Here is a 27,855-nt window from a genome sequence, read left to right on the forward strand (position 1 = left end):
CGCTGCCTATTTTAGTCAAAACCTTGGTCCTGGGGGCTCGCGCGTGCTTCGCCTCGACTCCTTCGGCGAGAGAGGGCGCCCTCGGAGGAACTGTCGCCGGAGGAGACTCACGGCGGGACGGAGGCGCCTCGGAAGCTAGCGGCAGGTAAGTCTGCAGCCCCGACGGCAAGCGCGCGAAACGGGAGGCGGGACGCTGCAGGGGCCGCTCTGGCGGCGGAGTTACTGTTACTCGCAAGTCCGCCGACTAACCAGCTGCGGGTGCGGGAGAGGCTCCCGCGAGGGGTTTTCTCGGCAGCCTGGTGGCCTTTCGGGCTCGCCTCCCCTTGCTCAGGAGAAAGTTTCCCCGGGAGTCGGGCGCCCCTCTCGCGCGCAGGCAAACCCCCTTCGAAGAACGGCAGGAATTCCAGGCCGTCTTTCTAGAGGGGCGACAGAAATTCACTTTGCGCGTGCTCAGAGACGCAGCGGAATCCGTTTCCCGCGCTTCCTCAGTAGAGCGCAAGGCAGCTGCGCGTAGCAGTCCCTTTTCCCCCAGAGCTGGGTCAGCTTAGCAAGGTCACCTACCTGCCTAGTCTGTGCCATAGAGACATAGTAACTTAATGGAATTGGACTGTTGGAAGGGACCCCAAGAGTCATCTAGTCCAACCCCCTTCAATGCAGGAAGCTTTTGCCCAATGTGGGGCTGGGACCCACAACCCTGAGATTTTAAATGTCTCATGCTCTACCGACTGAGCTATCCCAGGGAACAATTTCATATGCTGCCAGAGGTGAGCTCAAAGTGTGACAAGTGCAAAAAAATACTGTATATTGGTTCCCTCAGTACTCAGTCACCCCCCCTCTCTCTCTCTCTCTCTCTCTCACACACACACACACACACACACTGCTGCAGTTTAAGAGTTGGAGTGTAGAGCCCCTTGCTTCCTTTCCTTGAGAGAGGCAGTCTTCACATGCTGAGTTGTTCCTGCTTATTACTCCTGCAGCACCTTCTTGAATGAGTCCTGATGCTTGAAATTCAGGGGAAGCCCTAAGCTTTTCTGAGGCCTGGCTCCATTTAAGCTGAGCACCTGTTGTTGTCCCCAGCTAGGGCCTTCCTGCTTTCTGGTCCGCTTGTGTGCAAAGCTCGGTCACAGCCTGGAATGTCAAGGAACATTTCAGCGGAGACACCCCCAAGTGGTGGTCTGCTTATCTCTTTACAGCGGTCCTTTGTGAGGAGAGCCTGCTGTAATTTGGCAGTCAGGCTATATGGGCTTATCTGCCACCCGTTTCCTTGGATGCCTTCAGTCGCTTACTGAGGAGAAGACTCCTGCTGTTGCTCCTTTTCATTTCAAATATATTCTTTAATAAGTATCTGCTCACAGGTATATGAAAGGCGGTGTATTTATATTTGAAGTCCAGCAAATATAGGATGCAAAATAAATGCAAACTGAATTAATTTATATAAATAGATGCAGTCACGACCTACTTGAAATAACCCTGCCAAATGTTTATGGTTACGCTTTACAAGAGCATACTGAAAGCCTGCAAAACTGCATTAACAATAAAATGTGTTTTCATTTTGAGTCAAGAGTTTGGCTACTGTCTTTTTTCTTTTTTAAGAATTAATGGAATTAATGCATTGCTTTGTCCAGTGGCGTAGCGTGGGGGGTGCAGGGGGGGGCCGGCCGCACCGGGCGCAACATCTGGGGGTTAGGGAAATCCATGGGTTAGGGGGCGCAAATCCATGGGTTAGGGGGCGCAAATTACTTGCCTTGCCCCGGGTGCTGATAACCCACGCTACGCCACTGGCTTTGTCTGTTTACAGGTCATCAGCTATTTAGAAGGACACTTGTTCTGAAGCAGCACAAAGCCAGGTGATTCAGAAAACAGTGGTATCCCATAGGGAATTTTCCCAATGGTTTGTTTATCTGTGATGCTGTGCAGGGATCAGTATTGCACGATACCAAAAGTTCAGAGTTTATCTCTCTTTCCCACTCCTCCCCACTTCACACAGTTTCCCTCCATGAGTTGGAGGGCAAAGCAGAGTGGAGCTTGTGTGTAGGCTTTTTGTGCTTGCAGTGTGCCCGGATAGAGCTTAGGATTTTTGTGTGTGGTGTGTTATATATAGCTTGCCTCTTCTCAGTGACTTGTGCTAGTGTGCAAAAATACCCTACTACTTGCAGCCCAAGCCTAGACATGAAATTCAGTGAGATTTATTCTCTAGTAAGCACTGCAACCTTAAAGGTGTATTTCATCCTGTACTGACCAATTTGTGTCATGTTTAAATGTTTATAGGCATAAATAAATAATCCTAATAAATTAATAACAATAAATAAATAATAATAAAATATTTGTGCAGGATAAAATGCAGGTGATAATAAGATTTTACATTCTAGCCCATGCCAGGTTTTACAGTAACACTGAAAGTAAAGAAATTTGGATTCTGATACACTTATAATGTTGAAAGCTTTTTCAATGTCTTGTTGAATGCATGTGCTTTTAAAATTCAAAATCTAATGTGGGCCTGACTTTCGACAAATTAATTTTGATGTGCTTTCTTGCATAGTTAACCACCACCCCACCTTTGTACTTGCATGGTAATTGTATATATAGTTCTTGCAACTTAAAAATGTTAGAATATGCAGAACTTTCAGGTTTAACCCCCAGAATAAGAGTGCAAAAAGAACGTATATTTAAAGAAGAGTGAAAAATATTTATTGAATATATGGGAAATAATTGTACACAGCTGAAAACACTGGCAGCAATAAGATAAATTCAACAGAGTAAACAATATTTGATTGATGTGAAAGTGGAAAATTGATTTGAATGGTTATTGTAAAATATGCAAGAAAGTATGATATGAACCATGGAAGGAGAAGAAGGGAAGTCATTGGATATTTTAAAGTTTGTAAAATGTTTAATTTGAAATGTAGGAAAATGAAAACTCAATTCAAATTATTTAAAAAAGGAAATATGACTTAAGGTAAAAAATATTCCACCCTGTAAGTTGTTACATTTGTGTTCTTTTCCTTCACTGTCTTGTATGTGTTGGTGGTATTTTGACATTATTATTACCAGGCAATAAAAAGTACTTGGCTCAAGTTGAAAAGCATGAATACAAACCAGAAAAAATAATTAAAACTGAATAGGAACTGCCAAGAAAGCCACTGTTAAAACTAAACAGTGCAGAGAAGCAAACAGTTATGCCCCTGTTAGGAAGTTTTCAACTTCAATACTAGGGGCTGGTTGTGTATCTAATTAAGAAGTGCCCCTTGCTGATGCCCATGCATGGACAGTTCTGCTCCATGGTCAGATGCATTATCTGCCCTTCTGTCGTGTTTGGAGATAAAGTAAACCTGTTTCTGCTGCACTTAAAATTGGCTGTCAGAAAAATTGTGCAGCCTTTTGCCTCTCAAGCGTTGTAAAGTGCTATATTTAGTAGAACTATTTAATGTCGCTGCCACATGACAGTTTGATAGCTGTGGGATAGATAAGGGAGACTCACTTTATTTTTAAGCATCCCAGGCCAATACTGATCTAAAGCATAGAAGCCACCTTTGGCATACACTTCATGCATGCAGAAAGCTGATACTTTGCCGTGGATAGCATAACAGTTTGGAGCAGCTTGGATACATATGTTGTCTTTTGTTCTTATTTAAAAATAGAGTGATAGTGTGACACACACGGACACACGCAAAAACTTTTCAGAATGTTAAATACCGGTATAAGAGTTTTTAACATCTGTGAATATGGTCTCCAGTACTTTTGTATCTGTTGAAAAAGACATTGATTCAAGCTGCAAATGTGAAACTATGTGATGTATTTTCCAATTCTTATTTTAATGTTTTTGTTGTTGTTGTTGTTTTAAAAAAACATTTAACAGGCAACTTCAAGATGAATCCTACAGAAGCAAATTCAATCATGGTGACTCCTTTGAGTTTCAACCCAGATGTCAACAATCCCATCTCTATGCCTTTGAATGAAACTCTTTGTGAAAACTGGAGAGAGATTCACCATCTCGTGTTTCATTTGGCCAATATTTGTTTTGCTGTTGGATTGGTTATTCCAACCACTTTCCATCTTCATATGATTGTCCTACGAGCCATGGTAATAATAGGTAGGACAAACAAATATTTAGGAATACGCAAAAGCTTTTACCGTATTTTTCGCCCCATAGGGCGCATCAGCCCATAGGACGCACCTAGATTTTTTTGGGGGGGGGAATAAAGAAAAGAATTTTTATTTCCCCCCAGGCGCGGGGCTGGGGTGGGGGAAGCCCAAACCAGGTCGGGGAACAGCGGGATGGCGGCGCTCCACCTCCCCACTGTCCCCCGAGCTTGTGGGGCTGGTGGTGGGGAGAAGCGCACTTCTCTCCACCGCCAGCCTCCAAACCAGGTTGGGGAACCAAAGCCTGGGGCGCGCTGCACAGCACGCCCCAGGCTTCGAGATACAGGCTGCTATCCGCAAGCCTAGGGAGCCCAACGGGAACTCCCGTGGGCTCCCAAGGCTTGCGGAGAGCTTCCTAAAGCCTGGAGAGCTCTCCAGGCTTCAGCGAATGCCTGCATTCGCCCCATAGGACGCACACACATTCCCCCTTCATTTTTGGATGGGGAAAAAGTGCGTCCTATAGGGCGAAAAATACGGTATATGCCGAATAGATTTTCTTCATATTGCATATTAGTAACCTCCCCCCCTCTTCTTCCATACCACAACACAAACTGCTTTTGAAATATAAAAGTAATCTGCGGTGCAGAACAGGATTCTACAGTTTAGTAAGGCATGGAAGAGTTAAAGCCAGAAGAGGTAATTCTGGCTCATACACGACTGCTCTGTTGTCATAGTGAGGGAGCATTGATTTAGAGTGTATCTGATCTGTTGGGTGTCCCCACTAGTAAGGTTACACTGGGGCTCATCAGTGGTGGCACCCAGCTTGTAGAATGCTCTCTGACAGGTTCAGGAACCACTAACACTATTGTCATTTTACATAGCTTTTAGTAATTATGTGTTTCTGTGTATATGACTTAATTAAATTCCTAATACTGCTATACTGATTGTATTAATGCATTTTTTTTTAATTCTCTGTCTTAAATTAATGTTTTTAGTTGTCTCTGATATTGTAGTATTTTTTGTAAACCACTTTAGATATTATTTTAATAGAAAGGTGGCCTGTACATACAAACAGCTGTATGGTCCCAGTACACATCCAGTGTACTTAGTGACACACATACATGTAAATGGCATGCACAGCGACCTTCTGCCAGCCATTATGTGTTCTGGGATTTTTTTTTAGTGTGAAGAGCTTTGCTTATTGTCCATACATGATTATGACTGTGGCACATATTATATTGTAGTTGCAGTGGAATGCATTTGCATTCATTGCCTACGAAGGGCCAGTGTATGACTTGCAGCTTAATTGCCCTAAGGAGGAGCATTATTATTAATAATATTATTTGGAAGTAAACTAAACAGAATATTTTTATTCTTGGAATACCTAACTGAGGAGGCTGGGGAAAACCAGTCACAGTATTCTGTTGGAATCATAGTTCTTTGGACATGTGTGTGTGTGTGTATACATAGTCATTTGACACACTTTGTTTTTGGCAGGATGTACACTGTTCATCATCTGGGCAACACTATTCCGTTGTGCTGTGGATATAATGATCTGGAATACAACGTTCCTTGTTATCAACCTTTTGCATTTTATATACTTGCTATATAAGAGAAGACCGGTATGTACATCACCATTAAACTATTGATAAAATGTCTAAGGTGCTACTTTAAAAGGACCATACTCTTCCATCTTGATTCTAACAAGTCTATAATGGGCTTGTTGACTAACTTGAATACATGAATTTCTACAACTCTCAAGAGCTTTGCTTTCAAGTATTTGTTTTCAGGTTTTTTAAAACACAAAAATCCTTCATACAGAGGCCTTTAATTCTTTATGAATTCCTGTTTTTTTAATTTATTTTTTAGTATACAACCACCAAATTTTCATTTGTGTAACCTGCCATCTTGGTTCAACTTGAATCCAATGTGTCCATTATGGTAGTGGTTGTTGTTTTTCAGTTTTCAAGACACTTGATTCTTTATGATGTAGGGCATCCAGCTCATTATGACTAAGGTAGCAAGTCTTTGGGTATTTCCTCCACTCATCTGTTAAACCAGTTACCCCGGCAGGAAAAATAGATTGGTTTAAATCAAAGTTTGTGCCGGTGATCACTGAATTGTATGACCTTTTTGTTGTATCAAATGTGAAATGGTTTTCTGTGTAATAGTGTAACTAGTTTTACAAGATATGATTGAAAGGCATCAATTAAGAAATAAGCAGGAAAATTTCTTGTACATGATTAAGGCTATGAACATTTCTCTGAGAGTAAGCCCTGTTGGAAGATACAACTGTGCTGTAAGTCATTCAAAGTTATCTTGAGCCATCAACAAATAATTTCTTTCTTTATAGTAGAGTCCCAAATTTCAGTTACTATAGATCAATGACAAGCAGTTAATTCTATAAAAGGGGATGGGTGTGCCTTGTTTCCTCAGCTATTTTGTTTTCGAGGGCAACTGTGCATCTTTCAGTGCCTAGCAATATAACCTAGCAGCCCCTACTGAAGCTGTTCTCCAGCCCCTTAAGATTTTTTAAATTGATTCTGTGTTGCTCAGTATTGACTTTCCCTTTAAGTGTTGCACCTGCGTTGATGTTTTGCTGCTTTGTCATGTATGAAACTAAAAAGCTGGTTTGGCCCTCTCTTGCTATCTATGCCACATGTAAAAATGAATGTCTAATGCAGGCTTTACATTTTTCATACAACTCTTTTTAACTGTAGCCTGATTTCTTTCTTAAGAACATGCTGGTTCAGAGCTCCCCCTCCCCCAACTAAAAGTCTGAGACATTTTGTCATAGGGAAAGTGCTCCAGCCCCCTGCCCCCTTTGGCACCATATGTTACAGTGATGCATGTGTGGTTTTCTTTTCTGGGGTTGTCTGAACAAAAGCAGATTGCTGGGTGGGAAGGGGCGTGCACACTGCAGATTATTGTCCCATTCCAAATTGTTCTTGTAAACCTGCTTGTGCTCCACTTGTTGGATCCTAAACACATGCTTGATTGAGCTGCCCACATCTGGAACATGAGGTGGGTGAAGGAACCATCTTGAATGATTTGGGCTGGGAAAGTTTAAGCCCTTCCTTTCTCCCATCATGTTGCGCATTGGTGAAGTTGCTTTAATAAAAAAAAAAAGGAAAAGGAGTTTGCTTTTGGGGAGGGCAGAGGGAGGGAGAAAGGTTATCTCATGTTTTCATGTAATGAAATTTTATAGGGTTTTGTTCCATGTTGCATTTACTGTGATTGTTTGAATTGGTATATTTGGAGCATAGAATCATGGAATTGTAGAGTTGGGAGGGATCCCGAGGGTCCATCCCGCTGCAATACAGAAATCTCAACTCAAGCATCCCTGACAGACAGCCATCCAACCAACCTCTGCTTAAAAAAAACCTTCAAGGAGAGTTCACCGCCTTTTGAGGGAATCCTTTCCACTATCAAACAACACTTACCTTCACAAAGTTCTTCCTAGTGTTTAGTCGGAATCTCCTTCCTTATAACTTGAGTCCATTTGTTTGGATCCTACCCTCTGGAGCAGAAGAAAGCAAGCTTGATCCATCCTCCATGTGACAGCCCTTTAGCTATTTGAAGGTAGCTATCATATCTCCTATCAGTGTTCTCTTGTCCAGGCTAAACATAGCCAATTTCCTCAACTGTTCCTGGTCATCTTGGTCACCCTCCTCTGCACACATTCCAGCATATCAATATCCTTCTTAAATTGTGGCACTCAGAACTGGACTCAGTACTCCAGATGCGGTCTGACAAAGGCACAATAGAGTGAGACTATTACTTCCCTTGGTTACTGTACTTCTGTTGATGCAGCCTAGAATAGCATTTTTTTTTTTGCTGCTGCATCACACTGTTGACTCATGTTAAGTTTGTGGTCTGCTAAGACCCTAGAACCTTTTCACATGCAAAGGTAAAGGGACCCTTGACCATTAGGTCCAGTTGCGGAAGACTCTGGGGTTGTGTGCTCATCTCACTCTAGAGGCCGAGGGAGCTGGCGTTTGTCTGCAGACAGCTTCTGGGTCATGTGGCCAGCATGGCTAAGCTGCTTGTGGTGAACCAGAGCAGTGCATGGAAACGCCGTTTACCTTCCCGCCGGAGCGGTACCTATTTATCTACTTGCACTTTGATGTGCTTTCGAACTGCTAGGTTGGCAGGAGCTCACGTTGCGGGGATTCGAACTGCCGACCTTCTGGTCGGCAAGCCCTAGGGTCTGTGGTTTAACCCACAGCGCCACCCGTTTTCATATGTAAAAGGTAAAGGTAAAGGTACCCCTGCCCGTACGGGCCAGTCTTGACAGACTCTGGGGTTGTGCGCCCATCTCACTTAAGAGGCCAGGGGCCAGCGCTGTCCGGAGACACTTCCGGGTCACGTGGCCAGCGTGACATCGCTGCTCTGGAAACGCCGTTTACCTTCCCGCTGGTAAGCGGTCCCTATTTATCTACTTGCACCCGGAGGTGCTTTCGAACTGCTAGGTTGGCAGGCGCTGGGACCGAGCAGCGGGAGCGCACCCCGCCGCAGGGATTCGAACCGCCGACCTTTCGATCGGCAAGTCCTAGGCGCTGAGGCTTTAACCCACAGCGCCACCTGCGTTTTCATATGTACTACTGTCTAATTCAGGTGTCCCCCTATCTGGTTATTGCTGCCTATATATCCTTATTAAAATTCATTTTGTTAGTTTGGGCCCAGTTCTCCAAACTGTTAAGGTCACCTTGAATCCCAATTTTGTCTTCTGTGGCATCAGCTACCCCTCCCAGTTTGGTGTCATCTGCAAATTTGATGAGCCCCTCCTCAAGTCTGTTATCCAAGTGGTTTATAAAGGCATAGAACAACAATGGGCCCAGGACAGAACCCAGTGGCACCCCACTTGTAACTTTTTTCAAGAATGATGAACTATTAGTTCCTTTGGGCACTCTTTGGGTTCAGCCAGCCAACCAGCTACAAATCCATCTAACAGTTCCTTTATCTACAAGAATATCTTACTGAAATCAAGATACACTATGTCCACATCTTTCCCCTGATCCACCAAACTTGTAACGAGAGAGAGAGATTCATCTGGCATGACTTGTTTTTGAGAAACCCATGCTGGATCTTAGTAATCACAGCATCCTTTCCCAAGGGCTCGCAGACCGACCATTTATAATTATCTGTTGTAGGACCTTTCCTGGTATTAGTGTCAAGTTGACTGCTTGGTAGTTACCTGGGTCTTCTTCCCCCCACTTTTGTTTTGAAGATAGGGAACAACATTTGCCTGCCTGCAGTCTGCAGGAACCTCTCCTGTTCTCCAAGAATTCTCAAAGATTATAGACAGAGGCTCTGACACTACATCTGCAAGCTTCTTTAGTCCCCTTGGGTACAGCTCACCAGGCCCTGGAGATTTGAATTCATTTAAAGTAGCTAGGTGTTCCTTTACCACCTCTTTTCCTATCTTGGGCTGCAGCTCCCTCCTTGAAATGTTGGCATGAAATATTGAAGCTACCTCTCAAAAGACTGAAGACTCATGTGACTGTGATTGTTTGCCTGTTTTAGACAGTGGATTTGCTTTCCGGCTATCAATATTCTTCCTGTCTGTCTTGCTGTGTGTGCGTGCGTGTGTGTGTGTGTGTGTGTGTGTGTGTGTGTGTGTGTAACTCAGTAGCTCATCTGCTTTCCAACATCCATCACAGTTTGGTTATTCATGATGAATATAAAACCCACATCAAAATTGAAATATTAAGAGTGTTTCATTTAATCCAGTTAGATTTGATTTAATATATAAATAAAAAATGAAAACAGCACAGCAAGCTAGATGACTCATTCTTACAGTCATTGCACAAAAACTTAAAGTGTTTCAGGCTTTTCTCTTCCCTCCTAAGCTGAATATGTCATCAGAAGAACACCAATGCAACTGAAAGCTTTGGCATGGGAAAACAGGAATTTGGTGTGCTGTTTATTAGAAGCCTTTAAAAGGCGGCTTTTAATGTTGAGTAGGGATGGTCAAATCTGTCACTTTTGTTTCTCATTTTTCTAATACTCAGTACTCAATATTTCCTTGCCAGTATGCATTTTTTTAAAGTCCTCGTGAAAATTCACCAGCATTTTAGTGTTAATTTATCCTAATACACACATTTTATGCTATTTTGCACAATTTTTGCAGTGCTCTCTCTCCATATATATGCACACTTAGTTTTAATTTATTCATTTTTACTTGACTGAAGAATTGCATGGCAAAATTAAGAGAAATTCAAATTTCAAATCATGGTTCTGTTTCAATTCAGATATTGTTTGAAAAGTACAAGTTACATAGTTTTTATTTCCTGCTAATAAAGTCATTCTAGTTCTGTGATCCATTGCATATGGACACAGTTTATATGGAGATGTACATGATATTTGCTCTTTTACTACTGAATAATTTTCATCTAGAGTAGTCCTCTCACACTGCACTTTCTACAGCTGTTCTGTAGCATCTGTTCACTGTGGCATGAGTGAACAGTATGAAAATGAAGCATGAAATAACACTTTGACCTAAATGAACTGAAAGGATAAGGGAGAAAATCCTGTATGTGGTTTTTACTTGGCAAAAAATTGAGAACGCAGGACAGCTTGCAAGACTCCTAGCATCTTTATCACAAATGAATACTCCCATTTCTCTTTAAACCCAAGGTCAAAGCTCTTTTCCCCACAGAGCACACACCTCTTTTTTTCCTTTCTTATTTATTAGCAAGAAATAATCTAAACTACAGATAAACTCTCTTTCCTTGAATTATGCCTCTGTTATGCCTCCGATACTTATTTGTCTAGTGCTGAAGCCTTTCCTGTTTTTGCTCTTCATGACACCCACTTTCTCCTCTCTTTGCAAACCAATTTGGTCTCTGCTCAATCTGCTAATGTTTTTAGATACGGTAGGACACTGTGTCCTGGGTAGTAACTCTATTGATTCAGGAGCACAGCTAGATATGAGCCAGTTTTTTTTCTCACCCTGTTTCCTGTTTTGGTGCATAAATGAGTGTAGAATGTTAGACACTGTTTTCTCTTTCCTACAGCATCTTATAATGGACTGGCTTTTGCAAGCCTTTAGAGTTGTTTTCAGGGCTCTCTGGCCATCTTCCGCGTCTTAGCAAAGAACCAAAATAATTATATTAGTACTTTGCTTTTGAGCATTACCTGTAGAGTGCTCAAAGTGCTTCATATAACTTGCTTTTCTCACTCTAGCCCTGTGACATTTTTTTACCCCCTTATTGCAGTTGGGAGTGTGTGGAGACATGTTGAAGGTCACCTAGCTATTTCACAGCCAAATTGAGATTTGACCTGAATGCATCCTGATTTGTAGGTCAGTCTCTTCGGCTATAAACATCTAGATGGAAGCAAGTTTCATTGAACTCAGATGCAGGTCCCATTGAGGAAACGTTTAGAGGACTGTCCTCTTAGTCACTGTGCTTCACCAGCTCTATGCTACAACAGGTAGAGAAATAACTGGGAAAATAAGGAAAGATCTGATTACCTATTTTATTAGAATATAATTCTATTGCCATTTATATCTGTATTACTGCATTGGTTACATCTGCTTGTAGCCATGAGTGTGATATCACTTTCTGGGTCATGTGGCCAGCAGGACTAAACCGCATCTGCTGCAACAGAGCACTGTGATGAAAGCCAGAGCACACAGAAATGCCATTTACCTTCCTGCCACAGTGGTACCTATTTATTTACTTGCACTGGTGTGCTTTTGAACTACTCTGTTGGCAGAAGCTGGGACAGAGTAACGGGAGCTCACCCCATCGTGTGGATTCAAACTGCTGACCTTCCAATCAGCAAGCCCAAGAGGCTCAGCGGTTTAGACCACAGTGCCACCCGTGCCCTTTGAAACATTTTAACCCGTGTACGTCCACTTCCTAGCTTAAATGTAGGCTGGAAGAAAATGGTATTTCCACACACAGAAAAATACAATGCAACTTCTAACTCTGATATTATTATTTAAATTTCTATGGTAAAAGCACATCTGCTAATATGTATAACTATAGTATTAGATGTATCCCATTTGTCAGTTTCTTTGATGCTACATTGAAATAAAGTTGTCACTGGTTTGTATGTTTATGTGTTTTGGATAAAAAGTATATTTTAGAGTCAATGCTAAGAAATACTTTTTGTATTATAGATAAAGATAGATAAGGAGCTCAACAGTCTGTATAAGAGAATGTTTGAACCACTCCATGTGCCTCCAGAGTTGTTCCAAAGACTGACAGGACAATTCTGCAACATTCAGACACTAAAAACAGGTCAAGCATATGCTGCAGAGGACAAAACATCAGTGGACGATCGATTAAGCATCCTGTTAAAAGGAAAGTACGTGCTTGAAAAAGTTTGAACCAGGTGTAGTCCTTTTCATGGCATAATTGAAGTGTGGAAAAGTGGAAATGAAAATTGAAAGGGACTGTAATATACAATAACTTGTGTCTTCTTTTATACATAACATTAGTTTTGAATAATTTGAATGTATGCAGTAGCAATTCAATGCTGCTTTCCTCCATTGCTTTAAGATACTGCTTTGAGGTAGCAGTAACATTTACTGATCTCTGCAATGCTTGAGCCAATTGCTTCTTGGTGTCTCACCTACTTTTTTGGTGACAGTGAGCTGTAGCACTCTCTCATGCCACCATGATTCCTAAGTTGTTGATTCACTTTGTTTAACTATACCTTAGTGTTAAATCAGAGTTCTACCCACACCACACATTTAAAGCAATATTATACCGCTTTAACAATCATGGAGAATCCTGGGGAATGTTGTTTGTTAAGGGTGTTGTTCTGTGACCGTTAATGAAATAGAATTCCCATAATTCTCTATGTCTAGTTCATTTTTCCTGCACTTCATGATATGCAAGTCTACCTTCTGAAGTGAGAAGCCTGCTATATTCAAAAACATATTTGTTTTTGAATCCCAACTTTCCAGGGTTCTAAACACAGTAAATTATTGTATGAATTGAACTGAATTGTTGTGCCTCTGGTATTTTCATTTGTTTTTCATATTTTTATCATCAGAATGAAGGTTTCCTATCGAGGGCATTTTCTGCATAATATTTACCCCTGTGCCTTTATAGATTCTCCTGAATTTCGATCAACTCAGATGCATCGAGGTGAGAAGTTCCAGGTATGGAACTGTTCTGTTGGGTGTGAATGTAATTCTTGATGAAAAAAATATGTGGTGCTATAAAGTTAACTTTTTCATATAGCCTTTTCAGATGTTAATGTTGGAGAATATAATCGTTATCATTCTAGATGCAAAAGTGGCAGTGTTGTGTTGCTTGTTGAGGGCTGTAAAATTATATAGTTTCTTTCTTTGGATTCTAAAGGTTTAACACAAGTACCATAATCAATATTGGATAAAATAATCATATGATTCTGTTGTGGGACTAAGGAAACATAGTACTGTAGCGTTGGAAGGGACCCTGCAGGAATGCACAGCTGTCCCATAGGGGGATTGAACCTGCAACCTTGGTGTTATGAGTACCACACTCTCGCCAAGTGAGCTATACAGGCTTATGCCTAATGTTAATCTGAACACTAATCTACTTCAAAAGAAGCATTGAAGATAAATAAGGGCAGCAATAGTACTCTGTCCTCCATATTCTAAAATGATTTGGAACCCCAAGGCCCCCATTTTTAAATAAAAAACTGACAATTGTAAATATAAATTTCACCACTACCCCTCCTCCTTCCTTTTCTTCCTGACCTTAAACTGTACTCAACACTAATGTCTCATAACAAATGTAAAACTGATCTGTAGAAAGGACTGTATTACCTGAAAAAACAGCCGAGGCATGTACTTTTGTAAACCAAGAAAATATTTCATAAAAAATTACACACACACACACACACACAGAGTGGTACCTCGTTCCGGAAGTCCGTACTTAACCTGAAACTGTTCTTAACCTGAAGTACCACTTTAGCTAATGGGGCCTCCTGCTGCCGCCGCCGGAGCACGACTTCTGTTCTCATCCTGAAGCAAAGTTCTTAACCTGAGGTACTATTTCTGGGTTAGCGGAGTCTGTAACCTGAAGCGTATGTAACCTGAAGCATATGTAACCCGAGGTAGCAGTGTGTGTGTGTGTGTGTGTGTGTGTGTGTGTGTAAAAGCTGACAATTCTCCATCTCCTAAGTAAAAGGGGAGGCCAGAGGAATAGTGGCTGCTCAATGGGAAAGGAAGCAGAGTAGGTATTGGCTTGAGAAGTAGGGACTTGATTTGATGGTAAGTAGATGCAGTAAAGATAGGAAACAAGGGAGGGGAGTTGAGTTTCAGAGAAAACCTTCCCACCCGTGGGTGTTGTATACTGTTGGTAGGAAGGCAGTCTCTCAGAATGTGATATTTGGAGGCAAAGTCACTGTACATCTGGAAGTTAAGTTGTGATGATACCTCAGTTTACCCAAAGGTGGCTGCTGTGAAGTGGGCAAGCTGAATTTCACACATAAAATGGTACCAAGCACCCAGTTTTGGGGCTGCAGATCTTTAGTGAGTTCTTGTTTTTAACTATGACTATGCAGTATCTACTTGATTGTAAAGCCAGGGCAGAGGGTTGATACAGTGTCTAAAACTAGTAATTGATGTAATATGTTCCAGTCAAGAACTGGGCATAAAGCCAAAACGAGGTAGCTGTCAGGATATATTCATCTCTGCACTGGAAGGAAGTTATGGGATTGTTTGTTGTTTAGTCGTGTCCGACTCTTCGTGACTCCATGGACCAGAGCACGCCAGTTATGGGATACTTAACACTATTCCTAATAGATTATTTTTGGTCATTAATTTGTTCTGAGCTGAGAGGAAACCACCTAATTTTAAAGGAGTAGTTCTTAGCATCTCTTTTATTTAGATCAGTTTGGATTATTATTTTTTACACGAAATGAAAATTGTTCATTTTATGACTGACGGGTACACATTTCCAAATTTATGTTTCTAAATATATGCAGGGATGGAAATTGTATTGTTGTAGCCCACCTGAAGATGCTTACTTGGCAGGTGGTATATGAATACCTTAACTAAATATGTAGACCAAATTAAAAACTGGTTCATGCTCCTGGCATGCTTTTATATTGGGCATAGATCATTTTGCTTTAACATATTTTGGGAGACAGCACATTCATAATTCACTTCCCTGTCAGGATCGCTGATCATTTCTTCCCTATGAGTGTGGGGTGGACTTTCGCTTGGGGTCTTTCTTTCTTTCTTAGTACACTGGTGCCATCTGCTGGATGCATGTCAGCCTTAGCAAACGAGCTACCTTTTGCTTTTACTGGATGGTGTATGTGTGAATCATCCCTTATAACTGAGCTGTAATCCTACCCACATGCATCTCAATCTCATCAGTAGGGTTCCATCAGACTTCTGCATTCATACTGGTCCAGTTGTATCATTTGTCACACTATTGATAAACTGATGTTGTTCGTTCGTTTTTAAATTTGTCGGTGCTGTCTTTCTCTAAGCCATAAAGATGGTGTGCAACAGATCAAGAGAATTAAACATTGTAATGTTTTAATATTTTATTGTCGATTTCAAACAGCAGCACTGGTAAAAAAAAGGGGTCAAAAAAGGGTGATATTAATGTGTTAGTTCATTTAATTTTTTTATTTTAATGTTTTCTCTTTTTTTAACATTCTGTATATTATTATTGTTGGTATATATCGAGAGTAAAAATAATAATTGGTTGCTATTTTTAAATATTGCATTAGTGCATATATTTTTGTTGTTGATATGACCACTACGGTAGAAGCAGCAAGACCACATACAACAGCAAAGTTTTGGGCCTGCATATAGCATGTTAATCTATGTTCCTTTATTCAAATTTGGCCTGTTTAATCCCAGACATTGGTGTCCATCTTTTTCATTCCTTTTATGCAATAGATTTGTTCTCAGGGTGCGTTTAATTAAATAGATTTGGAAGGCAGGCTTCCAAAATGTCAGAAGAATTTTCCTTGCAAATTTCTGTGAAATTTGGGGAACCCATTGGCCATGATCTATCTGTTAAGTGCATTCTGTGTCAGACTGTGGATGCAGTGTTTGAAGGACAAACCACTACTGTGATACATTTGTGTTAAGTCTCTTTCTGCTGAACATCCAAACTAAAATGCATTGTGGTCAGTGGCACCCAATAAAGCAGTGCTAATTCTATGAATATACTTTCTTTGCAGGTCTCCATTACTGCTGATGATAACTGCAAATTTTTATGCTGGTCCAGGGAGAGACTTACCTTTTTTCTGGAATCTGAACCATTCCTCTTTGAAATATTTAAGTACCTTATTGGAAAAGATATTACAAACAAGTTGTACTCATTAAATGATCCAACACTAAATGATAAGGTAAGGGTTTCATCTCTGCTGTTGGAAACTGTGTAGCTGTTGTCCTCAATTCTTAAAAACGCATCTTCCCTTTCTATGCTACCTCTTTTTTAATATATTTGTTATATTTTGAATAATAGTATCATAGAATTGTAGAGTTGGAAAGGCGCCCAGCCCCTTCAATGCAGTAATCTCAACTAGATCATTCACAACTGTCCTGAACTCTAGGCCCAAAGGAGGGCTTGTGGGAATGGTTGGGTGGAGTTTTGCTGAAGTAGGATGCCAAAAACTTCAGAATGGCCAGTTCTAGTGCTTTATTTAAAAAAGTATAAACTTTCGGTAAAGCAGCCTGCCAGTTTCGGTTTATGGTTCAGAACAATGATGCTCGTCCAACCCCTACTTAAAAACCTCCAATGAAGGAGAGCCTACCACCTTTCAAAGGAGTGAATCTTCCCTGTGACAGCTCTTGAAATATTTGAAGATGGCTATCATCTGCTCTGTCTTGTCTTATCCAGGCTAAATGTGCCCAACTCCCTCAGCTTAAGACTTGGTTTCCAGACCTTTGAACATTGTCCTCTGCATACATTCCAGCTCGTTAATATCCTCCTTAAATTGTGGTGCCCAGAGCTGGACACAGCATTCAAGGTGTGGTCTGACCAAGACAGAATAAAGTGAAACTATTACTACCCTTGATCTAGACACTATAATTCAGTTGATGCAGACTAGAGTAGTATTAGCTCTTTTTTTGCTGCTGCTGCATCACACTGCATCATGACTCTTGTTAGCGTGCAGTTTACTAAGAGCACAGTGATGACTGTCGTACCATTTTCAAGTGTCCGGGAAAACAGCATTTAGCATACACATGTGGAAAGTAAGAATTCCACAAATAATTATCTCTAAAGGCTTCTTACTAGCAGAGCATCTCAAAAAATCATCTATCCAAATCTTCCAATTCCTGCCCTTGAAACTATAAATATACTATAAATCCAGCCGTATTAAATGAGCCCTGCTAATAGCTGATCCCAGTTCCCTGGAAAAGGTATGTATGCCCTATATATGCCACATATATGGCAAGCTCCAGTGATGTAGCAGAGTGTCAGACTTGGATCAGGAGGAAGCAATTTCAAATCCTCACAGAGCTATGAAGCTCATCAGGTGATCCTGGGACCATTCTCCAGTTCTTAGCCTAGCCCAGCTAATGGCGCCAGGTGAAAATATTCTTTTTTAACCAGGCCTTTGACTGATTGACATCTGATGCCCTTTTAAAATGTGTTGTGGAAGGGGGGATTATTGGATTTTCTTTATTGTGTATTTTCTGTTTTTTATATTGTGAACCATCCTGAGATCTATGGTTATACGGTGGCATACAAACAATAATCGCTTTTGTGGGGGGGGGGGAAATGTCTGCCATTCTGAGCTCCTTGGAGGAAGCAAGATTGGTACTGAAATGCAAAGAAATAAATTTTGGTATAACTTGTTTCTCTACAGACATCCCAGAAAATAGATCGACAGCCCAGTTTGTGCTCACAACTTTCTGTGATGCAAATGAGAAACAGCATGGCTAGTTCAAGTGATGGCGAAGATGGCTTGCAACATTTTCTCCGTGGGACTTCCACTGCCTCAACCCTTCGTGAGTCATTAACCTACATTTTCAGCTAGTCAATCGCAAGTGTTGTGGGGAAAATACTTTAGCACAAGGGGAAATACCACTGCACTCAGACATTAGTTGTGGGTTCAGGCCATGATTTTTAAGAAAAAATTATGTCCTCACATTCATGCTCATTGTGCAGTGACTGCAATCAAGCAATGATTTTCATGTGTGAATGGGACATTACAGTTCAGACTTCACAGGCTCATCATTCATATCTTGTATCTCATCTTTCTCAGTGTGCCACAGTTTCTACATTCAGTTGCAAATTATCAAATGCTATGCAGGTTTTACTTTATTTATTAAACTTCTGTACTAAGCTTCCATATCCTACTTTATCCGAGGATCACAGGGTGGTTTACAATATAGAAACACAAAAATACAAAACATACTAACAAATGAAAACAGTACCCCCCCCCAATGTAGTTTAAAGGGCCATGAATTGTAATATTTATTGCAAGCTTTGATGCAGTGCCCCATTGTAGGTGCTGATCTGAGCAAGAACTACTGTTGGTTAGAGAGTACAGATTTTTTTTATAATTGAATTAATGAAGAAACACTAGCTGCTATGGATTTCATAATTCTGCTTTTTTCCATCCAGCTTTACTTTCAAACTGAACTGATAAAATGCTTTGTTTTTGTATGCTTGCATCCCTTTAAGGTATCCCCCCCCCCCGAAATGTTCCTATTACATGCATTTTAGATTCCAAAATACTGAGAAAGTGCTCACATCCTTAATAGTACTGCTCAAGATGGGGAGCAATACTGAAAATGGACCATAGGTGGCACTAAGTAATTCAGTTTTTTATTGTTTGCCTGGCTGGCACCAGTATTCCCTCTAAACCAGCCTGTTCAGATTTAAACCGAAACACTCCATTTCCTTGAGAGGACACATACCTTCTTACTTAGAATATGGGTGGTAGTGGTGGGAGGAGGTGCTGGTTTTTGTTTCCTTTTTGAAGTGTAATAATTTATTTTTAAGTTATTTCCTTTTTTCACGGTTGACAGGTCAGCCATCTCCTTGTCTAAGAACATCAGCAAAAATGAAACCCATTGAAGAAAGTGTGGAAGATGATGTCTTTCATCCCCCATCAGTCAAATCAACTAAAGTTTAGTAGTGATCTTGCTGAGCGGAATTTCAGTGAGCTACTACAAGTGTGGCAGACACAGAAAACTTGCCAAAACACATAAGGTTAATTTTTGATTTTTTAAAATACATATGTATATTTGGCCACACAGAGAGATGCCAGAAAAAAAGACTGTGAGTGAACCCCTTAACCATATTACCTGAAAAATAAATAATGTTGGTTTTAGTGGGACTTGAAGCCCCATTCTGGAGCTTTGTGTGACTGGAGGAGTAGAATGCCCTGTTTGAAGCAATAGTGTAGAAAGGTCTGTGCTTGTAATGGAACAGTCTGCACAGGAATGGCTTCTCTTTTGAAGTGAATGGGAAAGTCCTTACAGCTTCGGTGGATTCTTGGACTGGAGCAAATGTGTCTGGAAATTGGGTTTTAAACAAAGTGTCAATCTTTGGTTTTCAGTTTATGTTCCAACAAATCAAATTGATTCATTTGCAAAGCTGTGCCATTAAAAACTTGTTTTGTTTTGTTTTTTGGCTTTTAAGCCAGTAAATGCAGTAGTGATACACAGATAAGCTTGACACTTGAGCCTTCTTTTGACCTCACATTTGTGGGACTTGGAAGCGCAAGAATCGGCTGTTGCTGCTGCACTTGCAGAGGTGCTCACCTGCCTAGGCCACCTGTTGGGTCAGTAGGGGGAAAGCAGTCATCTGGGCTTAGGCAACTCTCATCTTCACCAGCCCTGCCTAATAATATTAAGACTGAGCACAGTCAAAGCTGAAATATGTAATCAATCTATTGTGTTGTGTGTCACAATCACCCTATATGTCTATTTGTAGGAGGGATACAGGAGTTGCTCCACATTCTCCTAGCTCCCATTTTGTGCTGATGTGCAGGTTTGGCACTCGGACATTTTGGGTCCTGAACGCTGCAAACCCGGAAGTGAGTGTTCTGGTTTGCGAATGTTCTTTGGAATCCAAAAGTCAGACGGGGCTTCTGCAGCTTCCGATTGGCTGCAGGAGCTTCCCGCAGCCAATCAGAAGCCACGCTTTGGAAGTCAAATGGACTTCTGGAACAGATTCTGTCTGACTTCCAAAGTATGACTATTCTTAATCATGGCACACTCTTTGTGAACTGGTACAAATAATATTGCAATCATAAAGATAGCTTAATTGTAACCACATTTTTTTCCCTTTCAGCCATGTGTAATGTTTATGAATGGTTCTATAATGTGATGTTTATTATAACTGGACACAAAACCTGTAGTATTAGTAATTCAAAATACTATTGCAACGAAATTGATTTGCGGTGTACTTTTGGGTAAATGCACCAGCATTTCATGTGGTAGGGCAGAGTCACAGTGCTTTAATTAGTCTCAAATCATTAAAATGAGTGGGCGTTTGCCATTGACCTCAGTGGGATATTGGCCAGAGCAGTGGTGGGGAATCTGTTCCCCAGCAGATTGTTGTTGAACAACAATTCTCCATTATATAGCACATTCACCACACTAAGGCAAATTGGTTCTCCAATATCTGGAGGCCCACAAAGTTTTCTATCACTGCTGTAGGTTGTACTTCATTACGTGCATCAATGTTTGATATGTGCTTACATTACACTCCTTTTCTAAGAACAGAATACATCCAATACTGCTTTTTCATTGGGCTTTGCACAAACATAGAATTATTGGCATTAATGGTAAATTGTAATCTGTGGCATAAATGCTGATGGAGAGAATAACACAGTGCCTTTTTTAAAAAAAATATATGGTAATACAGAGATTTCTTCATCCCAAATTAAACACTTCCATAGATTAAAACCGGAAAATTTAAAGATGTGCTTAACTACCAATGAAATAATGGAAGTATATAATTTTAGCTCATTTGTTGAATGTCATCTCTGTGGTTTTTCTAAGTTGGCTGTTGCAAACATTTGTTAATTGCAAGCATCATAATGAAAAGGCTACAAGAGTGGGATGTCATTAGCAGAAGTCTCTGGAAAGAGAACCTCGTTTAAATAGCAAAGAATCTTACATGGGAGGGGAGAAGTAGTTGTCATGGTGGGCAAACCACAGTCCTGCTGGACTTCTGCCAGCAGGACAAGAGGGAGTCATCCTCCCTCCCCTCCTGCTTTGCTGGCATGGTTTTTTTAAAAAAAAAAAAAATCCATACCCATTAGGAAGAAAATAACCATACTAGCCCTAGGCAGGGCTGGCAAACTTTCATCTCTATTTCAGAAATGGATCCAGAAAACAGCAGCATTTTGCATCCAGCAGATCCCAAACTACCTCCAATCCTCCGTCATAACATTTTTTGTTTTGTTTTTTGCCTTTAGCTATTGGAACACAGGCAATGATTGAATAACAGTGGCTACAGCCATGAGGGAGATCTACAAGATTCCTTGGTCCCAGGGACCACCCACCCAGGGACTAGAGGACTGCACCATACGGATATTTATATACCTTATGTAACTGAAGGTTGCTAGGAAGTGCAGCATTGAGATCTCTTCTCCAGTTTTTCAAATAACCCCATGGTCATCAGGAGCTGGCTTAAGGATCTGCCTTACTCACACTTGTAGGTGTTTCCCTTTATGTAAAGTAGCTAGAATTGCACCTTTGCTAGATTGATCCTTCAGAGAAATACTGCTTTCCAGTATGGTTGTTATTGATGTTTTAAAAAATGAATGTAACTGGACTAGACTATACAAGTTTATAGTGTGATTCAGCTATAATTCACTGCTATATTGACGCTGCATATATGGCACAATGTTACTAACTGGAATAAAGCTTTTTGAAAAGCGTATATGTGAGAGATTTAATTTTTCTGTACAATAAATACATATTACATACCTGCATTTCTTTAGACCTCTTCTTTATCCGCCAGCTGATATGAAACACTAGCAGCATAGGGAATTTGTTCTGTCCTGTTGTAATGCACAACCACATTCTTAAGCATCCTCAACAGTATCCTTGACTTAATCTGCTGTAGGACTTGTACCATCCATGTTAAGGTGCTCTGAGGGAATCTTTTTGGACTATAACTCTGCAGCCCCAACCAGCATAGCCAATTTCTCTGGGAGTTGTCACCCATCTGAACAGCAACATATTCCACCCCCTCTCCTGAAAAAGTTAATAGGGGAAATAAAACAATTTCAGCTTTCTGACAGAAGAATTATTACAGATGTCAGATTGGAAATAATTGGGGGGGGCAGAGACTACCCTACATTTAAACATTTTAATAGCTTTCTTTCAGAATAGGAAAAGTTACAAAGAGTCATACTAGTTCGAGTATTCAGTAACTATACTATTTTATATAAAAGGTAATAAATTTAGCTGTATTTATTATGGTTAAAATACCTATTCTTATGCCTGAAATGCCAAACTTTGCAAATTATCAGATTACTTTTATGTCATCTGGCATCCAAAATTCTTGCCCACCTATCTGCATTTGGCATTCTTTTTTACACTGGAATAGAAAGCTGTCAGAACATGCACTGGAAATGGAAATATTAATCCTACAACAACAATGAATTTTCCTAAGCAGAAGGTAAGCCTCCTTCAAAAGCTTCAAGGATACTAAGGATACAGAGACGGAAGCATAAGGATTTCTTCCATTGTAAGAATTGTGCAATAAAAAATCTTGTATGTACTAGAACCTCCCCCACAAACAAGCTTATAAGCAGAGTATTCTGCTAAATACCATCCGGTTCTAGTAACTGAGCACTTATGCTTCTCCTTAATTTCCTCCTTGGAGATTAATAAAATATTAAGACCACATCCTGCTTTCCTGTACAAACTACTCTTGGGACATGAATTCCCCTTCATCCTCTGTAGTAAAAGGTGATGCAGAAACGAAATTTCAGCTACTGATTGACTTAAGCTAAAACAATTAGCCCAGCCACCTATGACACAAAAAGCATGCAAAGCAGAGGTTGTTCTGTTCACAGACATTGCTACACTTAAAAAAAAAGTAGATAAAATATATAGACAATATTCTTCTTGAAACGCTCTAGTCACCAGCCCAGACCTGGCAACTGAGCAAGGAGCCTGTACATTATGCCTGAACAATATTATACAGAGCCACCAACATAAAATCAAAGTGTTAATGCATCTGTATGTGTAAAGCAAATGCAGTAATCCCACTGAGTACATGCATTAATATCTGAGAGATGGGATTTCATTACTCCCTGTAATTAAACTAGAATAAGGCCATTGGTCTGCTGCATCCAACTTACTTGAAACTAAAGGCATATAAGTTGATCACTAATCCAGTATCTGCTTGCTATGGCCGCTGAACTGTGTCTTCTGTTTGCAGAGCAGATTTGGAGACTATGCACCCCTGAACAGACAAGCCACTAAAAGGTGCTTTCAGAGAGTGGAGAACTGGACCATTACTACCCATCTGAAAAATTGAGTAAAAGGCAATATTTGGGCAGAGTTTTCTCTGATCACTGCAGCATGGTGATGTCCTTGATTTCTATGCAATTCTTCAAAATTACAGATATTACTTAAGAGTTTGGAGGTGGCAGCGCTAGTTCCAATTGACACCACATGCATATACCGTATTTTTCACTCTATAAGACACACCAGACCACAAGACACACCTAGTTTTTGGAGGAGGAAAACAAGAAAAAAAATATTCTGAATCTCAGAAGCCAGAACAGCAAGAGGGATCGCTGCGCAGTGAAAGCAGCAATCCCTCTTGCTGTTCTGGCTTTTGGGATAGCTGCGAAGCCTGCATTCGCTCCGTAAGACGCACACACATTTCCCATTACTTTTTAGGAGGGAAAAAGTGAGTCTTATAGAGCAAAAAATACGGTATTTTTTTAGTGTCTAATTCAGGGCCAGGTGACCTGAAGACCTCTGGCCTCTTGCTCTCCAGGCAACCATGTGGAGAAAACTTCCTCTTCCATATTGTGTGTGACAGAGTGAAGGAAAGAGAAGACATGGTTGCTACATGATGAAACCATTAAAAAAGGGGGGTGGCTCACCCACTTTTGGCTGCTCCTCCATCCACAGCAAGCATGCAACTGCCAACAGATTCCCTCTGAAAGAATGCAGCCATTGATGGGGCGGGGGTAGAACGGTTCTTGATCCACATTCCTGGTCTAAAACATTCTGAATGCTGAAGATCTGAGAGCAGAAAAACCACAGGAAGTTAATTCCACGTATTATATGCACAGCGAATTGTGGGATTTTTTTTTTTTTTGGGGGGGGGGGTGATTACAGTTTCAATGAGTTTTATGGGATTTGTTCCTATGCATAAGATTGGAGCGTTACATCTGAGTGCATAGGATTAGACGGTAATTCCCATTGAGTTCAATGATGTTCATTCTCTTTATCCTGCCTTTTGACAAAGGAGCTGCGTGTTTGTGTTAAAAAACCAAGGCAGAAGGAGTGGGGATACTTTTTGAGTTCAAACAGTAAAAATCATTCAATGTATTCTTTGTAAAAGACCAAGCTAGCATGCTGTTAACTGCTGTGCTTGCCTGCATCTATTGGGGATCAAACAGTAATAGAGTATCAAGGACCACTATAATATAGTCACAGGTATTGCATGCCAGTTTCAGGAGTACCAGTACATGAGCAGTTAACACCTTAGTGACTAAAAAGGCCATTGACAGTAGATTCTAGTGGGAACCTGAAATTATAGGTATAAAGCATATAACATCAAACCTCAGTTTGTTCCATTAACTGGATCTTTCATTTCAGGGTAGAGAGGTTACCTTTTTTAAAAATATGGAAGGACTCCTCAGTAGCTATGTGATTTTAACAGTTGCATTGGTGGGAAAGCTTCCTCTATGGAACCTCTATGGATGTTAAAGGCACAGGAATCTTGCTTGTAATTGGAGAGATTATTTGTTTCATTTCATTTATAAATCATTTCCCCTGAAACAATAAAAAAGAAAAGCATAAACAATATGTAACAACAATTTCAAATTGATATTAGTCTAATCATGTATAGTAGCAGTGGTTTTTTCTCTCCTGGGGGTACTCAAGGGTACGCAGTACCGGCGCCTCCCCTCCCCCTAAGAAAATCACTGTATGGTAGTATTATTATACTGATGTGTAGCTGAAAATGTATACATTCCTGGTTAAAGTCTTCATGTCAGCATAGGATGTTTTAGAAAGGCATGGGCAATAATTGTCTCTCCAGATGTTACTGGGCTCCAAATCCCATCAGTTCTAGCCAGCATTGCCAGTGACCAGGGATGAATAGGGATGTTGTGGGCTGCAATCCAAAATATAGGGAGGACTTCAATTTCCCCATCTAAGATGCATCTGTTACTTGCCCAGAAGCTATCCACAATTTGTAGTATTTGCATATTTGTATTGTCAGGGCTATGGGACGCAGGTGGCGCTGTGGGTTAAAGCCTCAGCGCCTAGGACTTGCCGATCGAAAGGTCGGCGGTTCGAATCCCTGCGGCGGGGTGCGCTCCCGCTGCTCGGTCCCAGCGCCTGCCAACCTAGCAGTTCGAAAGCACCTCCGGGTGCAAGTAGATAAATAGGGACCGCTTACCAGCGGGAAGGTAAACGGCGTTTCTGTGTGCGGCTCTGGCTCGCCAGAGCAGCGATGTCACGCTGGCCACGTGACCCGGAAGTGTCTCCGGACAGCGCTGGCCCCTGGCCTCTTAAGTGAGATGGGCGCACAACCCCAGAGTCTGTCAAGACTGGCCCGTACGGGCAGGGGTACCTTTACCTTTACCTTTATTGTCAGGGCTGGGTCATGGGCAACAGTGCTGCATGAGCCAACGGTCATGGGACAGGCTAGTAGTCAAGACCTAAGAGTAAAAGCAGAGGAAGGCAGGGGTCAGGGCTAAGAAATAAGCCAGGATTGATGAGCAGGTTTCCACCAAAGAACAGAGCTGAATCATACGCATAACCCCCTTGTTGCACAAGCAAGGCTCAACATGAAGCCCTCTTACAACTCTTTTCTGGTCAGGAAGATACAATGGCCACGTTGTGTGGGCAGAGTTGGTCTAGGCTAGGGTCTGAAGATCCTTTTCTGAGAAGCTGCCACCTACAGCTCCATGACTCACCACAAGGGGGAACTCAACAAATTTCAGCGGCCTCTCATACTCCATTCTACAGCATTGTTGTGGCGCCCCCCTGTGGCTGAACTGGTCATGATACCCTAAAACCATATGTGGTGTGGTCAATAGACAAGTCATCTGGAAGCACCTTTAGCCTAGGCAATAAGAAGCTGGGTAGAACAGCAACACAGAATTAACATGAATCACGTATTTTTTATTTTTTTATTATTATTATTATACTGCCCTCTACCCAGGAGTCTCAGGGCAGTTCACAGAATAAAATAAAGATATAAAACCACAATCAAATGTAGTGTAAAACTCTGAAGCTCAGTGTATTATACAGTAGGCGGGTGGAAAATTGTCCATCTCCTAATTGCTACACACCCAGTCTAACTTAAGAATCATCCCACCATCCCAGGGCACCATTTCTGCTTGGAGAGACTAAATGAATCCCCAGCACCTTCAACTAAGCAGTGCTTTTGCACTGAAGTTATTGCCACTCTCTGCCAACACTAAACTGCAAACCTATTGGGCAGGGCTGTCCTTGTAGGTACTGTGAACTGGGCTTAGTTTCTTAGGCACTTCACAAATGAAATATATAGGGCGAGATTCAGTTGTGGCAGCTTGCTTGCTCAATGGAAGGTTTACTTGTGGGACTTTCAGATTCCCTTCTCTCCTCCACCTTTGCACAGCCTGAAAATCTGCCCTGGAGGGTCCCTCAACCACTGGGGCATATTGGGGGTGATGTATGGTGGTGGTGGCAGGGCTGCTACAGGGAGAAGAAACATAAGACAGCTGCTATGCTTATAACCACAACACAAAATTATTAGTACTTTTAAAAGACTAGAATCAGAGCCATGTGACTGGTGGGGTGTATGACAGTTAACAGATTTGGACAGCTGACTGAATGGTCATACTACATTTTTGCTCTTATTTAATAAAGCTATTGTTGTTGCTGAATTGTCATGCTACATTTTTGCTCTTATGAAGTTACTTTGTGTTATGAATGGTTTATGCTACATCCCTGCATTAGAGTCACAACTACTCTGTTAAGATAACAATAAATTTATTTTAAGGATGCCAGAACAATTACATTGGCATAAACACAAGCATAAATTTGTCGTGTAGAGATAAGCGCATAGGAAAGCAGCTCCCGTCCAGAACAGATCACTAACTGTGCCTTAGAATCGGGTGAGGATTCCAGAGAGTCACACAGATCAGAGTAGCCATTATAGCTGAAGATATATGAACTACCCCTTATTTGTAGTGTGACTAGACATGCAGATAAACTGATTATTTCTCTGCCTCACCCCCATTATTTCAGATCTCCTTTTTAAAGACATTTGCAGTGATGTGAAGAAGCCATTTATCAATTTGATTAGCCCTGCACATGAATGACTCTCCAGGTGGCAATATTCATCCTAGGGACTGCTTTATGTGGTTCCTCTGTGCACACAAACAGCAGCACTGTAGACCTCTTTATGGCTTTTAAGCAGAGAACAAGCATTATTGCTTAACCAATGAGAATTGATAAGGTAAGAGGAAACCTGCTTATGAATTCACCTCACTGGAAGAACTCTTTATTTTTCTCTGCCGAAACAGATAATCTTTAATTCTTAGTATTTAAAAGACTTGTCATTCTTATCTCCTTTTGCAACAACTGGAATTGCAATTTAAGAAACTCACCCCATTTTTAATAAATATGTTTGTTTTGTTGTT

At 41.0% G+C, this 27,855-nt stretch overlaps 1 protein-coding gene and 1 long non-coding RNA gene across 3 annotated transcripts; one reads left to right on the forward strand and one right to left on the reverse strand.

The window, feature by feature from the left end:
* On the forward strand, positions 1–27,726 carry POPDC1 (popeye domain cAMP effector 1). Of its 2 annotated transcripts, XR_013837605.1 has the most exons (10): positions 1–145; positions 1,799–1,847; positions 3,857–4,090; positions 5,578–5,702; positions 12,212–12,399; positions 13,093–13,201; positions 16,234–16,401; positions 17,869–18,010; positions 19,037–19,220; positions 27,461–27,726. XR_013837605.1 is itself a non-coding variant. In XM_079971732.1 (9 exons), exons 3-9 carry the CDS (start codon positions 3,868–3,870, stop codon positions 19,141–19,143), a joined length of 1,062 nt encoding a protein of 353 aa, XP_079827858.1. In that variant the 5' UTR covers positions 1–145; positions 1,799–1,847; positions 3,857–3,867; the 3' UTR covers positions 19,144–21,957. The 2 variants fall into 2 exon arrangements, 1 of the variants encoding a protein (XP_079827858.1); XM_079971732.1 differs by lacking the exon at positions 27,461–27,726 and having other exon boundaries at positions 19,037–21,957.
* Positions 21,260–24,549, reverse strand: LOC307213675. The gene is made up of 2 exons (XR_013837627.1): positions 24,094–24,549; positions 21,260–22,222 (listed from the first exon to the last, which is right to left on the reverse strand). It is a non-coding gene; the product is annotated as an uncharacterized lncRNA (long non-coding RNA).
* Positions 27,727–27,855: the final 129 nt, after the last annotated feature.

The sequence above is a fragment of the Podarcis cretensis genome (assembly GCF_951804945.1).
Source record: "Podarcis cretensis genome assembly, chromosome: 3".
In the NCBI taxonomy this organism is placed as follows: domain Eukaryota; kingdom Metazoa; phylum Chordata; class Lepidosauria; order Squamata; family Lacertidae; genus Podarcis; species Podarcis cretensis.

Bases quoted from the DNA above. Each gene is read 5' to 3' on its own strand.
- POPDC1 (XM_079971732.1), top strand. From the start codon at position 3,868: ATGAATCCTACAGAAGCAAATTCAATCATGGTGACTCCTTTGAGTTTC. The intron at 12,400-13,092 runs GTACGTGCTTGA...TTTTATCATCAG, and splicing joins AGCATCCTGTTAAAAGGAAA to AATGAAGGTTTCCTATCGAG. The intron at 18,011-19,036 runs GTGAGTCATTAA...CACGGTTGACAG, and splicing joins TTCCACTGCCTCAACCCTTC to GTCAGCCATCTCCTTGTCTA.